We start from the raw sequence: 19657 nt of genomic DNA on the forward strand, positions 1-19657 counted from the left end.
TATTGCAAATCGCTGTGATTACGGCTTAGCAGTCTTTTAATAAATTTAGAACGACACGGTTTTAATTTGTCCCGACGTTTCAACGCTTGGTTTGCGTCTTTTTCAAGGGAAACTGGTAAAAAGAATTGTATTTCAAAATAGACAAAAATATTTTAAACATTTAGAAACTCACAATAGTTTTGGTCGAACTATGTCAAGTTGTTTGTTCACTAAACTAGTTGTCATTTACACATTTAGTTGGTCATAATCGGTAACATCACTAAACATAACGAAAAACAAAGTTGCAATTATAAACAGTTGTCGGTTTTAGCGGTCACAAACAATTTCAAACCTCATCATCACCTGTCGACCAGCAGCCACCAGCCACCAACAGCATCACCACAGCTCACCTTAACACTAACAGCGAACCAACAACAACTGCACCGGATCAGCAGTCTAACGAAGCCATGTATCGATCATTGCTTTGCATCGCCAAGCTCATTGATCGACTCATCAAATCCTTCCGAAGACAATTCCCTAATTTGACCATCGCCACCAGAATCAATTCCATACTCAATAGAACCAGAATAACTGCCATACTTATCCGACACTGAAATCCGACATCTTTACCCGCCACTTAGTGTACTATATGTGATAAGGTTTGAAATTGTTTGTGGCCGCTAATACCGACAACTATTTTTGTCTATTTTTAAATACAATTCTTTTTACCAGTTTCCCTTGAAAAAGACGCAAACCAAGCGTTGAAACGTCGGGACAAATTAAAACCGTGTCGTTCTAAATTTATTTAAAGACTGCTAAGCCGTAATCACAGCGATTTAAAATACCTCAACAGTCGACCTCTCAACGAACACATGTTATTGCATGTAAACAAGGAAGACGAAAGAGACAATGCACTATCATTTTGATTTTTTTACTGATGATGCTTATAGTCACTAGTTAAAAAGTTTGGCGTTTTCAAAATTTAGAAGATGTGAGTGAACTTCGATTCAAACCTAACAACCGAGGGGCATAAATGCACAAAATACTGAAAAGACCGTGCATGTGAGAAGAATAAGTTCAACGAATATGGTGGCGAATGGAAAGCTGTATAAAACTGGGAAAATTAAAAAAAAAAACTATTCAACCTTTAGCTGTGTTGCTGTCATGCCAAAAAACTAAAGATATCCAGGAAAAACTGGAGGGTTGGCAACGCTTCTGCATAATGCTACTGCTCATTATTCTGTTTTTACCTGAATCAGTGCTTGAATTTTACACGCGATTGAGATAAGAAACAAAATTTCTTTTCAACTGCATACCGCGCTTAACTTCATGAATATTTATATGCTTATGAGGGTTGGATAGACGGAGGCGCGTCGCTCTCGCATCGCTAGAATCGTGATATCTATACCTATAAAAATGCAGTCCGGTCTGTATGTCTGTCTGTCTGTCTGTCTGATCCATATAGGCTCGGAAACTACTGAACCGATCGACGTGAAAATTTGTAGGTCGGGGTTTTAGGGTCCAAGAAAGATTCCTATGATGGTTTGAGACCCCTCCCTCTTCTGGAAGGGAGGGCCTCCATACGAATGAAACACAAATTTCTGCACATCTCAACAACTAGCCAAGCAAATGGAACCAAATTTTCATGTGGGTGTTTTTGGGAGTAACAAATATTTCCATAATGATTTGACACCCCTCCCTCTTCTGTGAGGGAGGGGTTTCAAACAAATGAAAGCCAAATTTCGACCTATCGACCTCAGACAACGTTTTGAATTGTAAGATGGCGGTGGAAAACAACGAAAATGACTGAAATGCACCCAATATATTTCCGGAATAGAGGAGATGTACAAATACCAAAAGTCGAGGATGTTGTCATTCCGATCAAACCAATCATTTCAAACGATATAAACAAATCGCAAGGAATCAATGAATTTGAAATGTTTAAGATTGTTAAATTAAACACTAAAACAGGCGGGACGAAGTTTGCCGGGTCAGCTAGTACAATATATACTATCATCGGCTGATATGATCGCGAATCCTGAGCCAACGGGTATCCTTTTTCCACTAACAAAAACAAATCTCCTATAACTGATTTTGGCTAAGCTCCAATCGCTTTGTGCCCCTTATTTTTAAGCTGCAATTTTGCACAGGTTGTTTTTTCGAGCAGGTGAGCAAAGTGAATGGGGTTTCTTTTTTTCCAGGTAACTATTAATCACAGTTATGAGTCATATAGGGAACACATAACATTAACAGCACTGGAGTACCTTTTAGTCGTATATAATATTTTCAAACGTCAATAAGCACTATGGAATTAAAGCCGTGAAAAGGCCCTCAATCGGTGTGTAAAGCTGTGCTTGAGAGCTTTCAAGCCATGTAGCTATAAGCTAATTTAGGTACAGGTAAATGCCTGTTCACAGCTTACATTTCATATCATTTTCGAATAACATGAACAACATAAATTCCGAAACCAGAAAACACAACGGGTGGAATGAAAAAGCAACATTTTTTAAGAAGTTGAAGTTACTATAGAAAGTTATGAAATAACGAACGTTTTATATTAGAAAAAGGAATCAAGCCAGACACTAGTATTGTGCAATAAGGCATTGAGGCAGAATCAGAAGCAGATCAACAAATGAATGCTGATTTATACCAGGAAACTGATTTTTCAGCTGTTGAGGTCGGCGAATATTCCGGTAGCCTGGATGTTCATGAAGATGATGATTTCTATGACCAAGAGTCGTTCTACAGTACGGATGGGTCATGTGACTCTGAGCTATAAAGTTTTGATCAACTTGAGGATAATTCAAAAAATTTAAGGTGAAACGGTGTTGAAGCAACAAATGGCCGATTTCGAGCCATTTTTTCGAATTTTCAGAAGCAGAAGACTCAGAAACAGTTATTACGTTTCCTGCGAAAATGCTATTTTATGCAAACGAATTACTTCTCGAGTTTTGATACTTTTGATGGCAAATTCTCAACGTTCTCGTCAACCTTTAGGAATTTCACTTGCCACGACGACTTTCCTTTCGATGATAGGCTTCTCTGGAAACGATGGTAGGCTCTCTGGAAACGATGTAGCAACTGGTAAACACGTTATTCAGAGATATCAATATTTTGAAAGGGCGTACGTTAATAAATCCTCACCAGTTCACCAGAAAATTGTAAACTGTCGTTCTATACCACTTTGTACTGTAGTCTTACGAATAGCCTTCGCAAAGGAAAGTATACTTAGTACTATACGACATAAATACTAAACAGCCGATGGTTGGGCATTAGCATCTAAAAATTCTTTAGACCCTTCGAAGCAGTTTCTTATATTCATTCACATCAACAGTATCAAAAAGCTATTATACTATTTATATTCACTCCGAAGCTGACATTTGTCCTCATCAGTTTTTTCCAAGGAAAAGCAGCCGCAAGCGGTTGCTTCTTACACATCGCTGCTTTCGGTTGGAATGGTATTGCATGCTAGACCAGCTTCCGGATAAGCAAAGTGCTGCGGTTACATAGTAACATGCTGCAATAAAAAGCATGAATACTGAATGGAAGCAAGATAAAAAGCTAACCTAGGAACGGTAACTATCGGTAACCGTTTGAAGTTTGCGGTAAATCAATAAAAAACATACGACCGATGTTTGTTTGCTGTTGGCATAAACAACTGTTCAATCAATGGCATTTTCGAAATGTTTCAAAACCTCAACTCTCAGTTGAGATGTTAAACTAAAAATAATTTCAAAACTGTATCAGCTTCTAAATCCTCTAACGTTCGTATTTTTTTCTCACCCACACACAACTCGAGCTTGCATGTTGTTGGCGCTAGAATTGCTGCAGGCAAACGGAGAGCTGTGCATATTGACACAATTATTTTTTCTATTGAAAGGTTTTTCCGGACAAACACATTCGAGGGGAGCTATTCCTGGCACGATTTTGCCTGCTGTGCCTTATGCAGCTTGAGGGAACGTAGAACTGTCTAGTTGGCTTGGGTATAGGTAGCGAAATATTTGAAGTTTGTTTGCCCTTTTATCCAAACAGTTATGCTGGATGCATGTAAGGTACGACGATGGACACATATAAGTTTTTTCAGTTAAATAATGATAATCTACAATCGATGCTCCCAGCAAGATGGGCATTCGAAAAGTTTGAAAAAATGTAAAATAAAATAAATAATTAAGAGAATTCATAAGGTGACCCTTGACAATCTTCTCAGTCAAAAGTACACTAGAATACAAAAGAAAATGTTTTGTTTGGTGGAAAGCTTCGAACAGGTTTTTGGTAATCATAAATTAATCGAACAATTTAAACACGAATGAAATGTAGTTGTAAATGAAAATGCCAGAATACCAAATTCTATACTGAAGATGTACGAGATAAAAGCAGTTTTTGTCAGATCATCCAAGAGATTATACGAAAAACTTGGCCTGAAGCTCCAGTATAAAGATTACTGTCGTCGTGAGCTGGATTAAAACAGATTTTCCTCTTCTTTCACATCTGCGTTCCTAGCTATCCTAGCAAGACGAATTCATTATGTGTTTCATCTTTTCCACTGATTGCAAGATTTACATTAGAATAAAGAAAAAGACATCGTGCAGTTTAGAAACTCCTTGAAAGCGTTGATCTTGGTTAAAACTAGAATTGTTAAATTATCCTAACTAATTTGGTTCCGTGTGCAAAAATCGTTGTCCACTGAAAGCGGGAGATTAGAATTATCACGACGTAAATTAAAAAAATTAACATAAAAAATAAATTAAAATAATTACTGCTCTTTTCCTCGGTAAACTTTTTACCGATGCCGTCGGGTAAAATACTTTATACAAAAGGATAATCTGTTTTCAATAAAAAAAATAAAACCTTGGCGGAGCATACAATCCGAGTCTACAAACTTTCTGCTCCGGTTGAAGCACTCGCTTTTCAAATTATTCTGCTGCTACAAGGAACAGGATCTAGGGATTTAAAGTGGGATACACTGTTGAGCAGAGAAAAGTTACTGATCACTTGAGAAGAACGAGACCAAAAAGTGGTACCACACAGTTTGATGAGGATTTAGCTCTAGACCAGACTGCAAGCTTTTATTTAAAATTCATATCATATCAATTATCATATAGCCTACGCGGTCATTCCTCATTGGAGCTTCGAAAGTCGATGCTTCGGATGCTGTTTGGAAAATGGTTGCACTTAAGCCTCCCTAGGGATAATTACCCACGCAATTGCGCTGGTAGCGAAAAGTTCAAGCCACCAGCGACTGCCAATTAGGGCAAATGTACCAGTAGCGGAAGTAAAAAAAGTGTAACTATAGCTGCGAATCCTATTTGTTTTCAATTCGGGTTTCGCAACAACAAGACCAGATTTTTACTACCGCAACTTTGCATATTTTGCGCTCCCACAAAGAGTCGATCTGCAGCACTTTCCACCAAAATTTTACGCTGCAGGGCTCGCGCGTCAGTTCTGAAATGAAAAGCTTTTAATTAGGTTACAAACGAATCGGAATGAAATCTGCCAATGGTATTTTATATTCCCATGATGCGCGAATGAAACCATAAAAATGTTTAGATTCACATTAAAAAAAGCTCAACGAAACAAGCAACAGGGACTTCAAGTATGAAAACAATAAGTATCAACCGGATTAAATCGTCATTTGTCACTTTTCCTCCAAGGTTTATTTTAATTTCATTTAATTAAATTTCATATTCTGATAGCACCATAACACCCACATTCTCGTTACAAAAAAAAACTAAACTTTGTAACGGCAGAGATCACATCATTTAATGAGGGTAATATCGGCGAAGCAAAAATGCCGCAAGCAAATTATCGTACATGATTCCACCAGAAAAAAATTCCTTTTTCGATTTTACCACCCATCACAGACTTTTCAAATCATCGTGAACTTGCTTGAAAGCGAACTGCAGTAAAGGGTATAGAAGGATTGAAACCTTCCACTCATACCAGCAGCAAAAAAATTATTTAAATCGACAACGCTACCAGCGGACTTTCTTTTTTATTTGTTTCATGGGAAGTTGCAAAACTTTGGTGGATTTTCTATTGGGAAAAAGTGTGTGGATCCCCTATTTAATCGGTCGGAAAACTACCCGTAGAAAAGCTACTGAGGAAAAGGGCACGAAGCCGGACCTATCTTTCATTATGTTGATGCGGAATTCTGTTTGCATTTTTAATCAATAAATTAGTTCGAAATTCTTTGCTGTGGTTTTCAACGAACATTAAAAAAATCGAAGCAAACAAGATCACGTACACAAGTTGGAATGAAATTCACAAAATTATTTAACCTTCAAATCGCTTAATTATTAAATCATTACGTCATTTAATTGTAGTATTATTTTCCTTTTTTTGGTACACGCAAAACTTTTCCTTATTACTTCAAAAGCAATAGCGCAAAATTACCCTTTAGGTAACAAACCTATTACTTAAAAGACAATAAAGTTCTTCCCCAGTCAAGTAACAACACATACTGTCATAGATTTTGCATGTTTTACGAGAGTACGACTATCTAATAATAGTCGTTTCACAGACAATCAGCTAGACTATAACTATTTGTAAAACTATGTTAAAAGCCTCTAATCATGGAATAAATCCCCGCAGTCTCCCCTGAAGATGTCACTGACCAGTGACGAAACGTCGGATAGTATAAAATAAGTCGTCCTTATTTTTTTTTTGTGATTCCTTAGCCGAAATTATAACATAATTACACAACATTCGAACAGTCGAAAACTCAGCAAAATTTATGTCGTTTCAACCACATGCAAAATTTTCTCTGTCGAGAAATGCTCTCTCTCCATCTCAAGTCAAGAAAAATCACATACCATCGCATATGTTGCACATGTTACTTCTCCTACTTTCGTCTATATCTTACTTTCGTCTATATCTTACTTTCGTCTATATCTTACTTTCGTCTATATCTTACTTTCATCTATCTCCAATTGTGTGCGTGTATTAGTTTGCTCGGTGTATGCATACGGAGTAGAGAAAAAAATGACACGAGCTGCCAAGCAGCATTTTCCCCGTCATACAGTATGCAAACGTTGATGATTTCAAAGACTTCAAATGCGCCTTGAAATCACATCACGATCTGTAAACTGCGATAGAGAAAAACACAAACTTTCGTTCTCTTGCAAGCTATCTAAAACACACACTCATTTGGACCTGTTTGAAGATACAAACTCTACCAAACTCTACAAACCATCTAGAACAACTCTGATCACATTGTATTACATATTTCCATTTCAAGTGAACAATGAGGAACGAAACAGTGGTATTTCTAATTAGATATTTGAGGTTGACAGTTGAGATTCTGATTATATGTGAGTAAGGAGACAGAAATAAACCTGAAGCGAGTGAAGTCTCGATCAGTGCTCTGATCAATCCTTTTTTCTACCGAACACAAAAATATCAGTCATTCAATTTCATCTTATCCGTTTTGTGCGAGACTTCATACACCGTTCGTCTCTCCGAGCTGTCGCGCTCAATTTCGTTTTCCGATTGCAAAATAAAACGAACGGGCATTACGATCATCTCTTTTCCTCTCTAGTGTAGAATCCTCGCAATCCCGTTCGCACTACTTTATGACGATTTTTTTCGCATTTTCCTTTTGTTCAATATCCATTGATTTTTAGTGGCAATGAACGACCGGAAAAAAAATCATTTGACCGGCAGTCGCTGTATGCTTCTGATGCGTATATTCTGTTACAGCGTTTTGGTGGCTGGAGGCGCTTGTTTTTGTTGTTGTTGTTGTTAATGTTTAGCGATTATGGAAAAGTAAGGTGTTGAAGCTGTTTGATTAATTCTTCATACATCTCTCAAAGCATCCATGGAAATCAAAGCATCGCGTTTGGACATGAGTAGTGTAGTTACATCTGCCAACGCGGCTAGCACTTTATGTTGCGCAGCTCGCGTCGCGGCGGTGCACAGTGGGGCGGCTCCATACAAATGCTGGCCAAGCGAAAAATTATCTTCAAATCATGGAAAATACATGGTTTTTATATAATTTTGGGACGCTGAGTACGAATTTGATATTATTTTTGCATGAAAATGCGTATTTTCGACGCCAGGGAAAATTTCATGTTTTTTATATATATTATATGAGGAAAATTTTACGTCGGCTTCAATCTTTTGGAAAATAAAATGCATGATGCTTGAAAGACTTTCATATGCCATAAAAAACATTAAATATTAATCAGTTATCAAGAAAAAGAAAAAAAAATTGAAAAATATGCTTCGCGTTGAAAAATTACTTAAGACTTGTTTTTTTTTTTTTCAAAGTGGCTATTGATTCTTTTTATCGCATTCGCATTTTTTCCATTTGCGTTTTTTTCCATTCACTTTCACCTTCATCTTTTTTTTTGTGTTCATTTTCAATACAGTTTTAATATCTTCAAGAAGGGTTTTCAAAATGCAGTTTCTAACGTCAAAATAACTATTCACTATTTGCTCTGTAGAAATTAGCAGGTGATGTATTATGTCATGGTTTATGTTTACACGATTGTTTTTACATGTGACTGGTATGATATAAACTTAAAACATGATTTTGGTAGTCAGTGCTGGTGATCCAAAACATAAACAATGACTAGTTTTTGATACTTCGTAAATTATCGAAATATTGATCAGTTAAACTTGTAAATATGCAAATAGTGTGATTAATTATACTGAAACGTGTTCGAAAACGTTGTTATTATCAGACTAATATGAGCCATTTGTTATTATGTAGACGGTTTGCAGTGTACAATTAAAATTTACATTTTTGAAATCCGACATGTGCCGAACACTCGTTGTTTCTCTTCGAAAGAAAGGTACTCTGCGCAACTCTGCGCAAGATCGGACTAGATGCATTTTAAGGCATTTTTTCCAAGCTATCTTTTGAAACTAGTGCCAACAGTGCCAAACCCTGCCGTTCAAACTTTAAACGCTGTTTTATGCAGAAAATACGTAATTTTTTGATTCCGTCAATTTATACATATATACATTATCCAATGATGAGGATTATACATTATCCAATGATTAGGATTTATTCTCCACTATTTCATAGACAACTTTTACTTCGACGTCATCAAGATTCAAGTTACTCTTGGGGCTCCAGCAAATTTCGCAACATTGCATTTTTTTTTTTCAAGAAAAACGCTAAAAAACGCTGGCTCAGTACACTTTGAAAAATCATAGAAAATTCAAATTTTGTCGTAATGCTCTAAAAATTTGGATCCTGTCACTTCAATAGTATACAACTATAGGAAAAATATAATTGAAATGAAATTCACATTTTCAATTTTGGGTCGATGGCCAGCGATTCCCCACTGTGCGGTGGTGTACTTTGTCCGAAGCTAATATAGATTTTCGCATCGCTAAGTACAGGTCAGACTCGATTATATATAGTCTCTGAATTTTTTCCACTATATATAATCGAATTTTATATATAATCTAATCAGAGAAAAAATGTATTTTATTCATTTTACATGAATGTTTTATTATTTTCGAATAAATAGGAAGAATTTTATTTTTGACACATCCCCCCAAAAGTCAGCAAACACAGTTATTATGAAAATTATACATATATCTTGTAGTTATTCCTGGTGTCAAATGGAAAGAAAAAGTTAGATCAGTATATATAGATTTGTCAACTCGTTTGTTTTTAATTTCTCAAATTTTTGAAAATTTTCAAATTATTCGTTTGTTTCTAAATTTTTGTAATTTCTATTTTTTTTATTTTTGAAATTTTTTTTATTAAGGTAATTTTATTAAGGTATTTCAATTTCTTTTAATTTTTAAATTCTTTAAAAATAAACAAAATTTTTCATTGTTTTTAATTATTTTCTATTTTTTTCCCTTTCTATCAAACGTAACGTATTTTCTGGGTGTTCTCTTACGAAATGTTCGCTCTAGATCACGTTTGAAATTTAAAAAAAAAATTTTTGCTACTATATATACTGCCGTTCTTATGCACGCTGGGACAACTATGCTTGGAACGGCAGTATAATCGAGTTTGAAATTATATATAATAGAATCATATACATATAATCGAGTCAATATAAAATCGAGTCTCTATATAATCGAATCCGACCTTTATATCATCGGCCTAACAGAGAGATACTTTTGAATTCGATAGTTATCAGGAGGCTAATTTTTCAAGTCAATTTGTATGCGGGAAATTCTTTTTCGTTATACATTAATAGTGTTCTCCATACATTGTTGATGATCCTATTCATGCATCAAACATCAATTTTGAAGTCCGCCTGCTTCGCCTTCGCCTTAATCCGCTCCTGGGTACCAGAAACAACTAACAACTCACAACTAAAATTGAGCTAGTTTCAACAACTCAATTTAGGTGGCCTCTAATGTTTCTGCTGATTTGCAATCTACCTTTAATTTTTTGCATCTAAAAAAACACAGTTTGTAAGACGGTTATCAACAAATACATCACAAAACTATCAACTCAATTGTAGAACGTGATTTGTCAGGGCATAAGGATTGTCATTTTCCACTATTTATGCATAACAAATCAGAAAAAAAAATTGACTGAAAAATTAGCCTACTGATAACGATAGATATAAAAAGAATAGAGTATATATCGGCTTATATGTTGGGCCTATGATATAAGCGAAGCAAGAATCTGAATAAGCTCCGGAAAAATAAAAATTACAGCCGCGCGCAACGCAACATATGGTATAATGCTAGCCGCGTAGGCAGAAGTAAAAATCACTACTTGTGCCTGTCGGCGCTTTGCGACGTATAACTACGACGGACTTAAGCATTTCGCATGAAGAAATATTCAAACTATATCTCCACCTCATTTGTCCTCAAGCAATAATCGCTAAACATCAACAACAACGACAACAAACTTCTCCACCAAAAAATAACGTGCATCTGTAAGCAGTGCCCCAATCCCATCCGATACAGCGAAAAAGCATTCATCGACCATTTTTTGACCGTTCAGACAGCCAGTCAAGAACCAGTCGAGAACGAGAGAAACGAAAATAAAACACGCCACATGCTGCCGATCATACTCTAGTTTGCTCCGTTCAACATAAATTCAAATGATCGAGCGAGAGAGTTTTAAAATCGACTTCTCCGAAACTGCGGTCGCTATCGTTAGAAAAAAAATCGTCACACGAGAGAAAGAGAAAAACTTTTTTTCGTTCGCCCGATCGTTTCTGCCGTTCAATTCAAACGAAAAAAGCATGTGCATTCATCGCAGTCACAATCAAATTTCGATCCCTTCTCAAGCACTGGTCTCGATCAGCGTTGCCAGGTCATTTTTCAAAAAATCTGGAAAAGGCAAAAAAAATATCTGAAAAAAATCTGGCAGTCTTTTCGTGGGGTGAAAGCTAAATTTTTCGAATAAAAGTCTTGGGGTACGCGAAATTTTAAGTGACAAAATTGCAAAATTTCGCGCCAAATTTGAAGTGATGACCTTTTTGCGGAACAGAGAAAATAAAATCTGGATAAAATCTGGATCATCCATGAAAAATCTGGATAATTGGACATCGAAGCTGTCTACCTGGATTAATGTTCAAAAATCTGGATAATCCAGATTAATCTGGATACCTGGCAACGCTGGTCTCGATACACATGCATTGCGGTTCTTGGTTGTATGTTCTCCGGCAGAAATACATACAAGCGTGTAGCCGTCATATATTTTGTTAATTTTTGGTTATTACACTTTGTGTCTAATGCGCGGTCATAGAGCACAAAAAGTAATAAGATGTTGCTCGGAAGTAACAAAATCTTCCCCGTTTCTGTTGGGTGTAATCACTATACTAATAGTACGATTCCACCATTCCTTTAGAATGTGAAATTCCGTTTCTTCCATTCCGTTAGTAACACTTCCGAACTACCAAGTTATGAACGATTTTCCGGTCCGAAATCTTCTTGAGAGGAACAGGAATCGACAAGTTAGTGTCCCTTTTGTGCTATGAATGAGCGATAATTATCCGCGCCAAAAACTTCTTGAGGGGAACAAGAATCGACAAGTTAGTGTCACTTTTGTGCATTTTAGTTTTATTTTAGATTTAATTTTAACTCGTCCTCGGCAGCGAGAATAAAAACTTTGCTCTTGGTTTATAAAATACTTCAATGAAGTAAGACACTAGACCCAATTGGCTCCGTAGTATATTATTATGTATTGTGCCGTGTCAATTAAATGTTGTGAAAAAAATTGTTTTTTTTTTCAACACTGTTAGAAGTTTGTAATTTTAATTGGTAGGATTTGTTTGCTTTCACATAAGGATTCACCAAGCTCTATGCTATGAGCTTGAGCTTGACGACCGCACATTCCGTAGTTGCTCCTCCCTGATCTATCTGAAGTTACACAAGGAACCACTACCCACCATAAGTTTGGAATCGCTTCACTGAGTATTGCAAACACCCAGTTTGAATATTGCCAGAAATATCGAAGATTGCGAGTTCAAGTCTGGACGAGGGAAATTTTTTCTAAGTCTAAATTATACCCTCAGTTCTTGTTTATTTCGCTTATCTTCGAAAAAAACTGGCCTAGGTACTTTTCAAAACTCAAAATGTAAGTCATAAGACAAAAATATAATTAGTCATGAAGCAAACTCTTGATCTTCTTAGCAACTTAGCTGAAAATCTCAACTCTCTGAATAGTTCATTGAATTATTGAGCTAAATTACGTTCAAAACACTCAAAACTACACTAGCGCTGCGTTGTGGCGGAATTCTGAACTATACTCTCTTTCAATGACAAGCCCTCGACCTCCTGAGCAACTTTGCTGAGGACCACACGACTCTATAGGTTTCCGGAATCGACAAATAGAGTTACATAAATCTGCCCATTTTTTTACTGAATCGGACAGTGTTGCGCGCGAAGTAAACTTATTGCGAAGGCGAACAATGAGTATCTTACGCTTCCGTTAATCAAGATATTTACCGACCGAACGAAATTTTCAGCTAAACGGTCACAGTAAACAAATAAATATCTGAGTATACCTCGCCACATTACAACGTTCCGGAGACATTCATTTGAGCAATGTGTCTGCGGGCCGGAAACAACGAGGCATTATGCACGGCCGCTTTGTTCCCTCCTACGTCCTCTGTTCGCTCCTGCGTCAGATACTCGGGGACACGACATTTCTCACCGATTCAAAATATGCCGAAATATGCAAATCTATCTTCTATATATACCTATAAAAATGCAGTCCGGTCTGTCTGTCTGTCTGGTCCATATAGGCTCGGAAACTACCGAACCGATCGACGTAAAAATTTGTATGTAGGGGTTTTAGGGGCCGAGAAAGGTTCCTATGATGGTTTGAGACCCCTCCCTCTTCTGGAAGGGAGGAGCCCCATACAAATGAAACACAAATTTCTGCACATCTCAAAAACCAACCAAGCAAATGGAACCAAATTTGGTGTGTGGATGTTTTAGGAGTAACAAATATGCCCATATTGGTTCCATACAAATGAAAAACGAATTTCGCACAGCTTGAGAACCAATCAACCAAATACAACCAAATTTGGTATGTGAATGTTTTTAGAGGTAACAACAATGTCTATAATGGTTCGACTTCCCTCCCTCTTCTGTGAGGGAGGGGTTCCATTCAAATGAAACACAAATGTCTGCTTATCTCGAGAACTAACCAACTAAATGAAACCAAATTTGGCAGGTGAATGTTTTTAGGGGTAACAAATATACTCATAATTGTTCGACACCCCTCTCTCTATAAGGGAGGCGCGAAATGAAACTCAAATTTCGCACAGCTCGAGAACCAATTAAGCGAATATAACCAAATTTGGCAAGTTTTCAGGTGCAACAAACATGTCCATAATGTTTCGACACCCTTCCTTCTTCTGGCATGTCTCCAAATACCATTTCGAAATCCAAGATGGCGACTTCCGTCTTCTGAAAAACAGCGGCAAATGACCAAAGACCACCCAACATGGGTATTTCCGGAATTGTTACGATGCACAAAAGCCACAAATCGACCCCAGACAACATTTTAAATTGTAAGATGGCGACTTCCGGTGTCTGAAAAACAGCCAAAAGTGACCAAATACCACCCAATACAGTAATGACCCGATTATATCAGTACCCGACCGGGTTTTTTCATCATTTAACATTTCATCAAAAAAATGTCAGTATGAACTGACTTTCTATTTAGATTCAATATTTCAGTACTTTTGCACAGCTCTGTGTAGAATTACATCATTCTGGATATATTTTTCATTAGAAATTTGCACATTGTTTTATTTGGACGTTTTCGTTCGATTAATTGAATGGTGATCCAAGCCATAACGTATATTCATATATTTTTTAAGCTATTAAACAACACATCTTTTGATATAGAAAAATGGGTGATTAATTCACCTTAAAGTTAGATAGAAAATTTTCTTCTTCATTTGATTGAGATAGACGCATAGTGTCTTAAGCAAATCTCTTACATATTACGAACCATATGAAGTTTTCTTTCAAAAGGCTAGAAAATCTCAATTTTCGTTCTAACTTTTTCCCACATTTTTTATTAAATTCTGCTTTCCGACTTTTTAAACTTTCTACAAAGTTATCAGCCCTCCAAAAATACATGTTTTTGCAAAAAAAATATTATGTTTTATCTATTAAAATAAACAAGCTATTTGCCATGTAATAATATTTTCAGGGGTAACTGCACGTCCACCATCTCCAAACCTCGTAATTATTCACAAGTGGCAGTTCCACTGGCAATAAAGATACAAACTATCGTTTTTTAAAGTCTGTATCCTCGATTATTTTTGTTTTTAAATTTATTGGTCTTGTTTCAACTACGTCATCGATTTGTTTTTTTTCTGTTTTCTGCTTGAATGAAGAAAAAGTAAAAAAATCTCAATTTTCTTGAGTTTTGAAATGTATTGAAGAGAAAATTTTGTGAAAGGGCTATCAGTAAACCACGTATACACATTCAGGGTCATTTCTGATCCCTCTTCCGTTACCTTAAAAAAAGCTGAAAGTCACGAGAAATTATTTTTTTAAGCTGCTTGAGATATGTATGACACTAACAGCACAATTTCATAGCTTTATGCAAACACTAGTACCTAACCTACGAACTAGTAGTGAAATTTATGTTTCACTTATATGCGAGCCCTCCCGTCCAGAGGAGGGAGGGTTGTCGAGTTACCATAAACACATTTCTTACTCCTAAAAACCTCACCATGTCACATTTGGCTACATTTGCGGAAGTTTGTGTTATATTTGTATGAGAGCCCTCTCTTTAAGAAGAGGGAAGGGTCTCGAGCTACTCTAATAAATTTTCACGCCGATTGATACAGTAGTTTCCACATCTATAAGGATCAGAGAGACAGACAGACAGAAAGAACTGCTTTTTCACATGATTAGATTTCTTGTGGTAATTTCAATCACTGATTTTACGTATTAAATTATTGATTTACCATATTTCATAACAAAAATTAATAAAAAAAAATTTCCCGATTTTATCCCTTTCCCTATTTTATCACCCCAAACATCATCAAGGGGGTGATATAATTGGATTATCACTGTATGAGTACCTCCGGAACCAGAATGTTGCAAGGAGCCAAAAATTGACCTCAGACACCATTATGAATTGTAAGATGGCAACTTCCGGTTTCTAAAAAAACGGCCAAAATGGCCTATTTCCATACATTATGAATATCTTCGGAACCAGAATGATACACAGAAGCTAAAATCGACCACAGACACCATTTTGAATTCGAAAATGGTGACATCCGGTTTCTGAAAAACAACCAAAAATTACCAAATAACACCCAATATGGGTGTTTTTTAAACCAGAATGACGCTCAGGGGCCAGAAATTGTCTCCAAATGCAATTTTAAAATACAAGATGATGATTTACGGTTTCTGAAAAAATAGCCTGAAGTGACCAAATACCACCCAATGTGAGCAACACCGGATCCAAAATGATGCAAGGAGCTAAAAATTGACTTCAGACACCAGTTTGAATTGTAAAATGGCAACTTCTGAGAAACAGCTGAAAATAACCGAAACTACTACATAAGCATATGTCCGTAATCGAAATGAGGTAAAGAAGCCAAGCATTGACCCTGGACACCATTTTGAATTCAAAGATGACCACTTTCAGTTTCTGGAATACAACGAAAATAACTGAAATGCACCCAATATATTTCCGGAATAGAGGTGATGTACACAAGCCAAAAGTCGAGGATGTTGTCATTTCGATAAAACCAATCGCAAGGAATCAATAAATTTGAAATGTTTTAAATTATTAAATTAAACCCTGAAATAGGCGGGACGAAGTTTGTAGGGTCAGCTAGTCTCCATATAAAACAAAACTGAGTTCGAAGGTTATTTGCAAAATGCCAGATTAAAATCAAAATTTAGCTGTCATGGATAATATGATAACTGTGATAACTGTCAAGCCGACTAACAAGATTCTACAATATTTTATTAAAAATTGTTTATGAATAGCAACATTCGTTCAAAAGCTACTTCGCTGCCGGACATGACTACCAGTGACAACCAAAATTGCGTGTAATTGCAGTTCTCTTACTGTTCTAGTTAAATACTAAATAAGACGATTCCGATCCCCCAATGTTTGGGCAAGTAAGCGACGTTTGCCTCTTTGGCCAATTTAATAGGCAACTTTAGCGCCAGAAACAAACGTTGAAAGTTTTCTCCTCAAATAGTTAAATTCAAAAGCGTTAGTTACTGCAATAGGTGGAACATTTCCTTTTTCAAGGAACTTAAGGAAACACAAAATTTCAACTAGGTAGTCTTGAAAAAGACTGTTGTAAACTAATCTTTGAAGGTAATCTTCCAAAGACGCATTGTCCCAAATCACAAACTTTGAAGCTATTATAGGTAATCAAAAACTCATCCACAAGCAACCGAAAACGAGACTGAACTGCCCGCAACTCACGTCTTAGTCTAAGTTATGCTGTATCAAGGTGTATTGAATGCTTTTCACCATTTCCAGCAGACCTTCGTGAAGCATCAGCGTGTTCGATGACTGATAGAAGCTAGTTCCCGCTGCCATCGCTGCGAGAACGATGCTGGAACGTGGCAGATCAACCGTTCAACCGTTAGCAATAAAGCGGAAAATCTGGATCCATTAACGGAAATTAAATTGAATTAAACACCACTCCAAAAATGAAGGTTCCGCTATTCGAACGAGCATCCGCTGTTGGGCGGCGTGGAAATAAAGATTCTAATTCTATTGAAGATTTATAATGAAGTCTTTAATTTTATGGCACCCCAATTATTCAAGCTATTTGAAAGATATTTTAATCGTTACTTTGATAGATTTAAAGAATTATTTCAATGTTTTGATGAGTGACAGAGGTTTGTTTTTTTCTTCTAATTCATCAAATGTAAGTTTTAAATCAAATTTATCCCCAGTCCAATGAATATATTCGAAAGCTGTCGGAAAAGAAACAATATTCTGACAGGCCAGAACAAGTTTATTTCGGGCACGTAGGCTGACCCTGATGATAACATTTTTATCGACCTGATGTCGCCAAAAGCGTGCAAAACTTGCCAAGACCTAGCAAACATCGTGGCTGGAAGTGGCTATTCGAGAATACTTAAAAAGGTATTTGCATATCTGCTAAACAGGTAACGATAGAGCAAAACCGCGAAACCGGCAAAAACAACCTCATATTGCTTTGGTAAACATTGGCTGGCGGCGCTTTGCGGTACTTGTTTACTTATGGCCGACAAGAGAAAATAATTATATGTTCCGATACGCTGTAGGATTTCTACGTAGAAGTTGCAACTGAGGCGGAATACACGGTTGAAGTTTTCATGATTTGATTTTTTTTTACTCGAACTTATTGAGTTGAACTTAAGCTTTGTTATGCAGAGCCTTATAATACTTGCTTAGTGTACACATCAACGTTTGCACTTTCAGTGGTATACAAATGAATTTTCAGTGGTAATCCTGACAATTGCACAGCAGCTTCTAAAGTTTAGATTAAAACCTCGCCATGACCAAACAACTTGCAACGTGTGGGTGTCTTTGTATTATGTTGCTCGCTACGAACCTGAAATAATGTAGACACCACAAAATCTCAACCTACGTTAAACATGCCAAAAGCAATTACCAATGTTATTCCCGACCATCGGCCGAACCGAAATATAACTTTTTTCTGCCACGCTCCATTTCGAGATAACGGTGTCTAATAGCCACCGGAAAAGTAACTAACAGTTAACTAAAATGAAAAAAATAATCCGCCAGTATTTTCTCGTCAAAATCTAAATTCAATGCGAAGCATTCAATAGGATTCCAAAATGAGGTACTAAAATAAGCTGTTACGAATCTGTCTATATGGAAATTGGACACCGCATTGTGTCAAGTGGCAACATCTGCGGGTTTGCCTCTCTCAATACCAATCGCATTCCGTTAGGAGCAAACAGTGCATAATTGGATTTTGCAACATGACGCACCGCCCGGAGGAAAATGGAACCGCTCGTGCATGGTTCTGTGTTGACAGACCACCGACAGACAAGCAGAATCACAACAGAAAGCTCTTTCCAATGCTGCCGACTTACCATTTAGGCCGCAAGCTCCCGCCAGACCGTGTTTGCCCTGGCCTCCGAGTAGAGTGTCGTTAAGGCTAAGCCGATTCAGCTTAATGCTCTGCTCCCGCTCGTACACAAGCTCGTCCTTATTATCTCGTCCGGTCAAACGATCCGAGTGTGGTCCCGCCATCCCAGAGACAGCATCTGCGTGGCCAATCAATGCGAGATAGCGAGAAAGACAAAACATCGCCAATGGCAAATTGATTAATGAAAATTAGCAATTGTGAACAAAAGACTACTCGGTTTGTCGACAAGTTTTCTTTACCTGTGGATCTTCGTTGGGCGGCGTTGGGCGTCTGCAGTCCGTTCGGTGGATTTCTTCTCTGACAGGGCCACCGGCATTTCATAGCGTACGACCCGTACACTAGTGGGTTCATGCACGAATTGGATACGGCCATCAGAAACAGACCGTCCTGTATGGCACCATCCACTTTGAGAGCGCTCTCGCGGTCGAACATGTACCTGAAGTGTGGGTGAGCGAATGATCGAATAACAATTAGTGTCTTTATTCGTGTTAGTTTTGGTTATGGATGGGATAGGAAAACGTACTTACCACAATGTCATGACGACGTACGGTGTCCAGCACCAGACAAACACGACGACAATGGTTATAGTGAGCCGCAGCGTCCTCTGTCGGGCTCGTTCGATGTGGGTCAGATCATTGCAGCGTAACCGCATCCCCGGCTGGTGGCTGGTGTCGATAGTTTCTGCACAAACAATGCAATCACCGCAGATACCGAAGATTATCGATGGAAAATACATGCGAAATAGGAAGAGAACCGACGTTAGTATGAAACAATTTTAATCTATTGGGTTTATCGAACTGTAGGTACGAATTCGTGTTTTTTTTTTTGTTTTTTTTTACACATTCAATTTACAATCCATTTCCCTTGCATTGGAAAACTCGCATCGTGTTTCTCGATTGCAAAAGGTTTCACCAAGCTTTTGGATGATACACTCAATAGTTCTTACACAGTAAGAAAAAAGTGCCAAAAATTGCCTCCATCGCTTCTGATAGAGAATCTCAATATATTTCCACGTAAATTTATATGATATTGCAAACAAAATCGTGGTTTACGTCAGAAGTAACTGAAATTTTAATGAGAAAATAATATAAGTGACGTGTAATATTCAGATTTTTTTACTGTGCATCGTTTAA

The 19657-nt window shown here is 37.1% G+C and overlaps 1 protein-coding gene across 2 annotated transcripts in view; it reads right to left on the reverse strand.

Moving 5' to 3' along the window:
* The window catches only part of LOC129730616 (adipokinetic hormone/corazonin-related peptide receptor variant I), a 153900-nt gene that overhangs the window by 14609 nt on the left and 119634 nt on the right, over window positions 1–19657 (reverse strand). For both annotated transcript variants that reach the window (XM_055690085.1, XM_055690086.1), the window contains exons 5-7: window positions 19052–19205; window positions 18764–18960; window positions 18469–18642 (exon numbers count right to left, since the gene is read on the reverse strand). In XM_055690085.1, coding sequence (XP_055546060.1) covers window positions 18469–18642; window positions 18764–18960; window positions 19052–19205 — 525 coding nt within the window. The remainder of the gene's footprint in view (window positions 1–18468; window positions 18643–18763; window positions 18961–19051; window positions 19206–19657) is intronic.

This window comes from Wyeomyia smithii, chromosome 3, assembly GCF_029784165.1.
Source record: "Wyeomyia smithii strain HCP4-BCI-WySm-NY-G18 chromosome 3, ASM2978416v1, whole genome shotgun sequence".
Classification (NCBI taxonomy): domain Eukaryota; kingdom Metazoa; phylum Arthropoda; class Insecta; order Diptera; family Culicidae; genus Wyeomyia; species Wyeomyia smithii.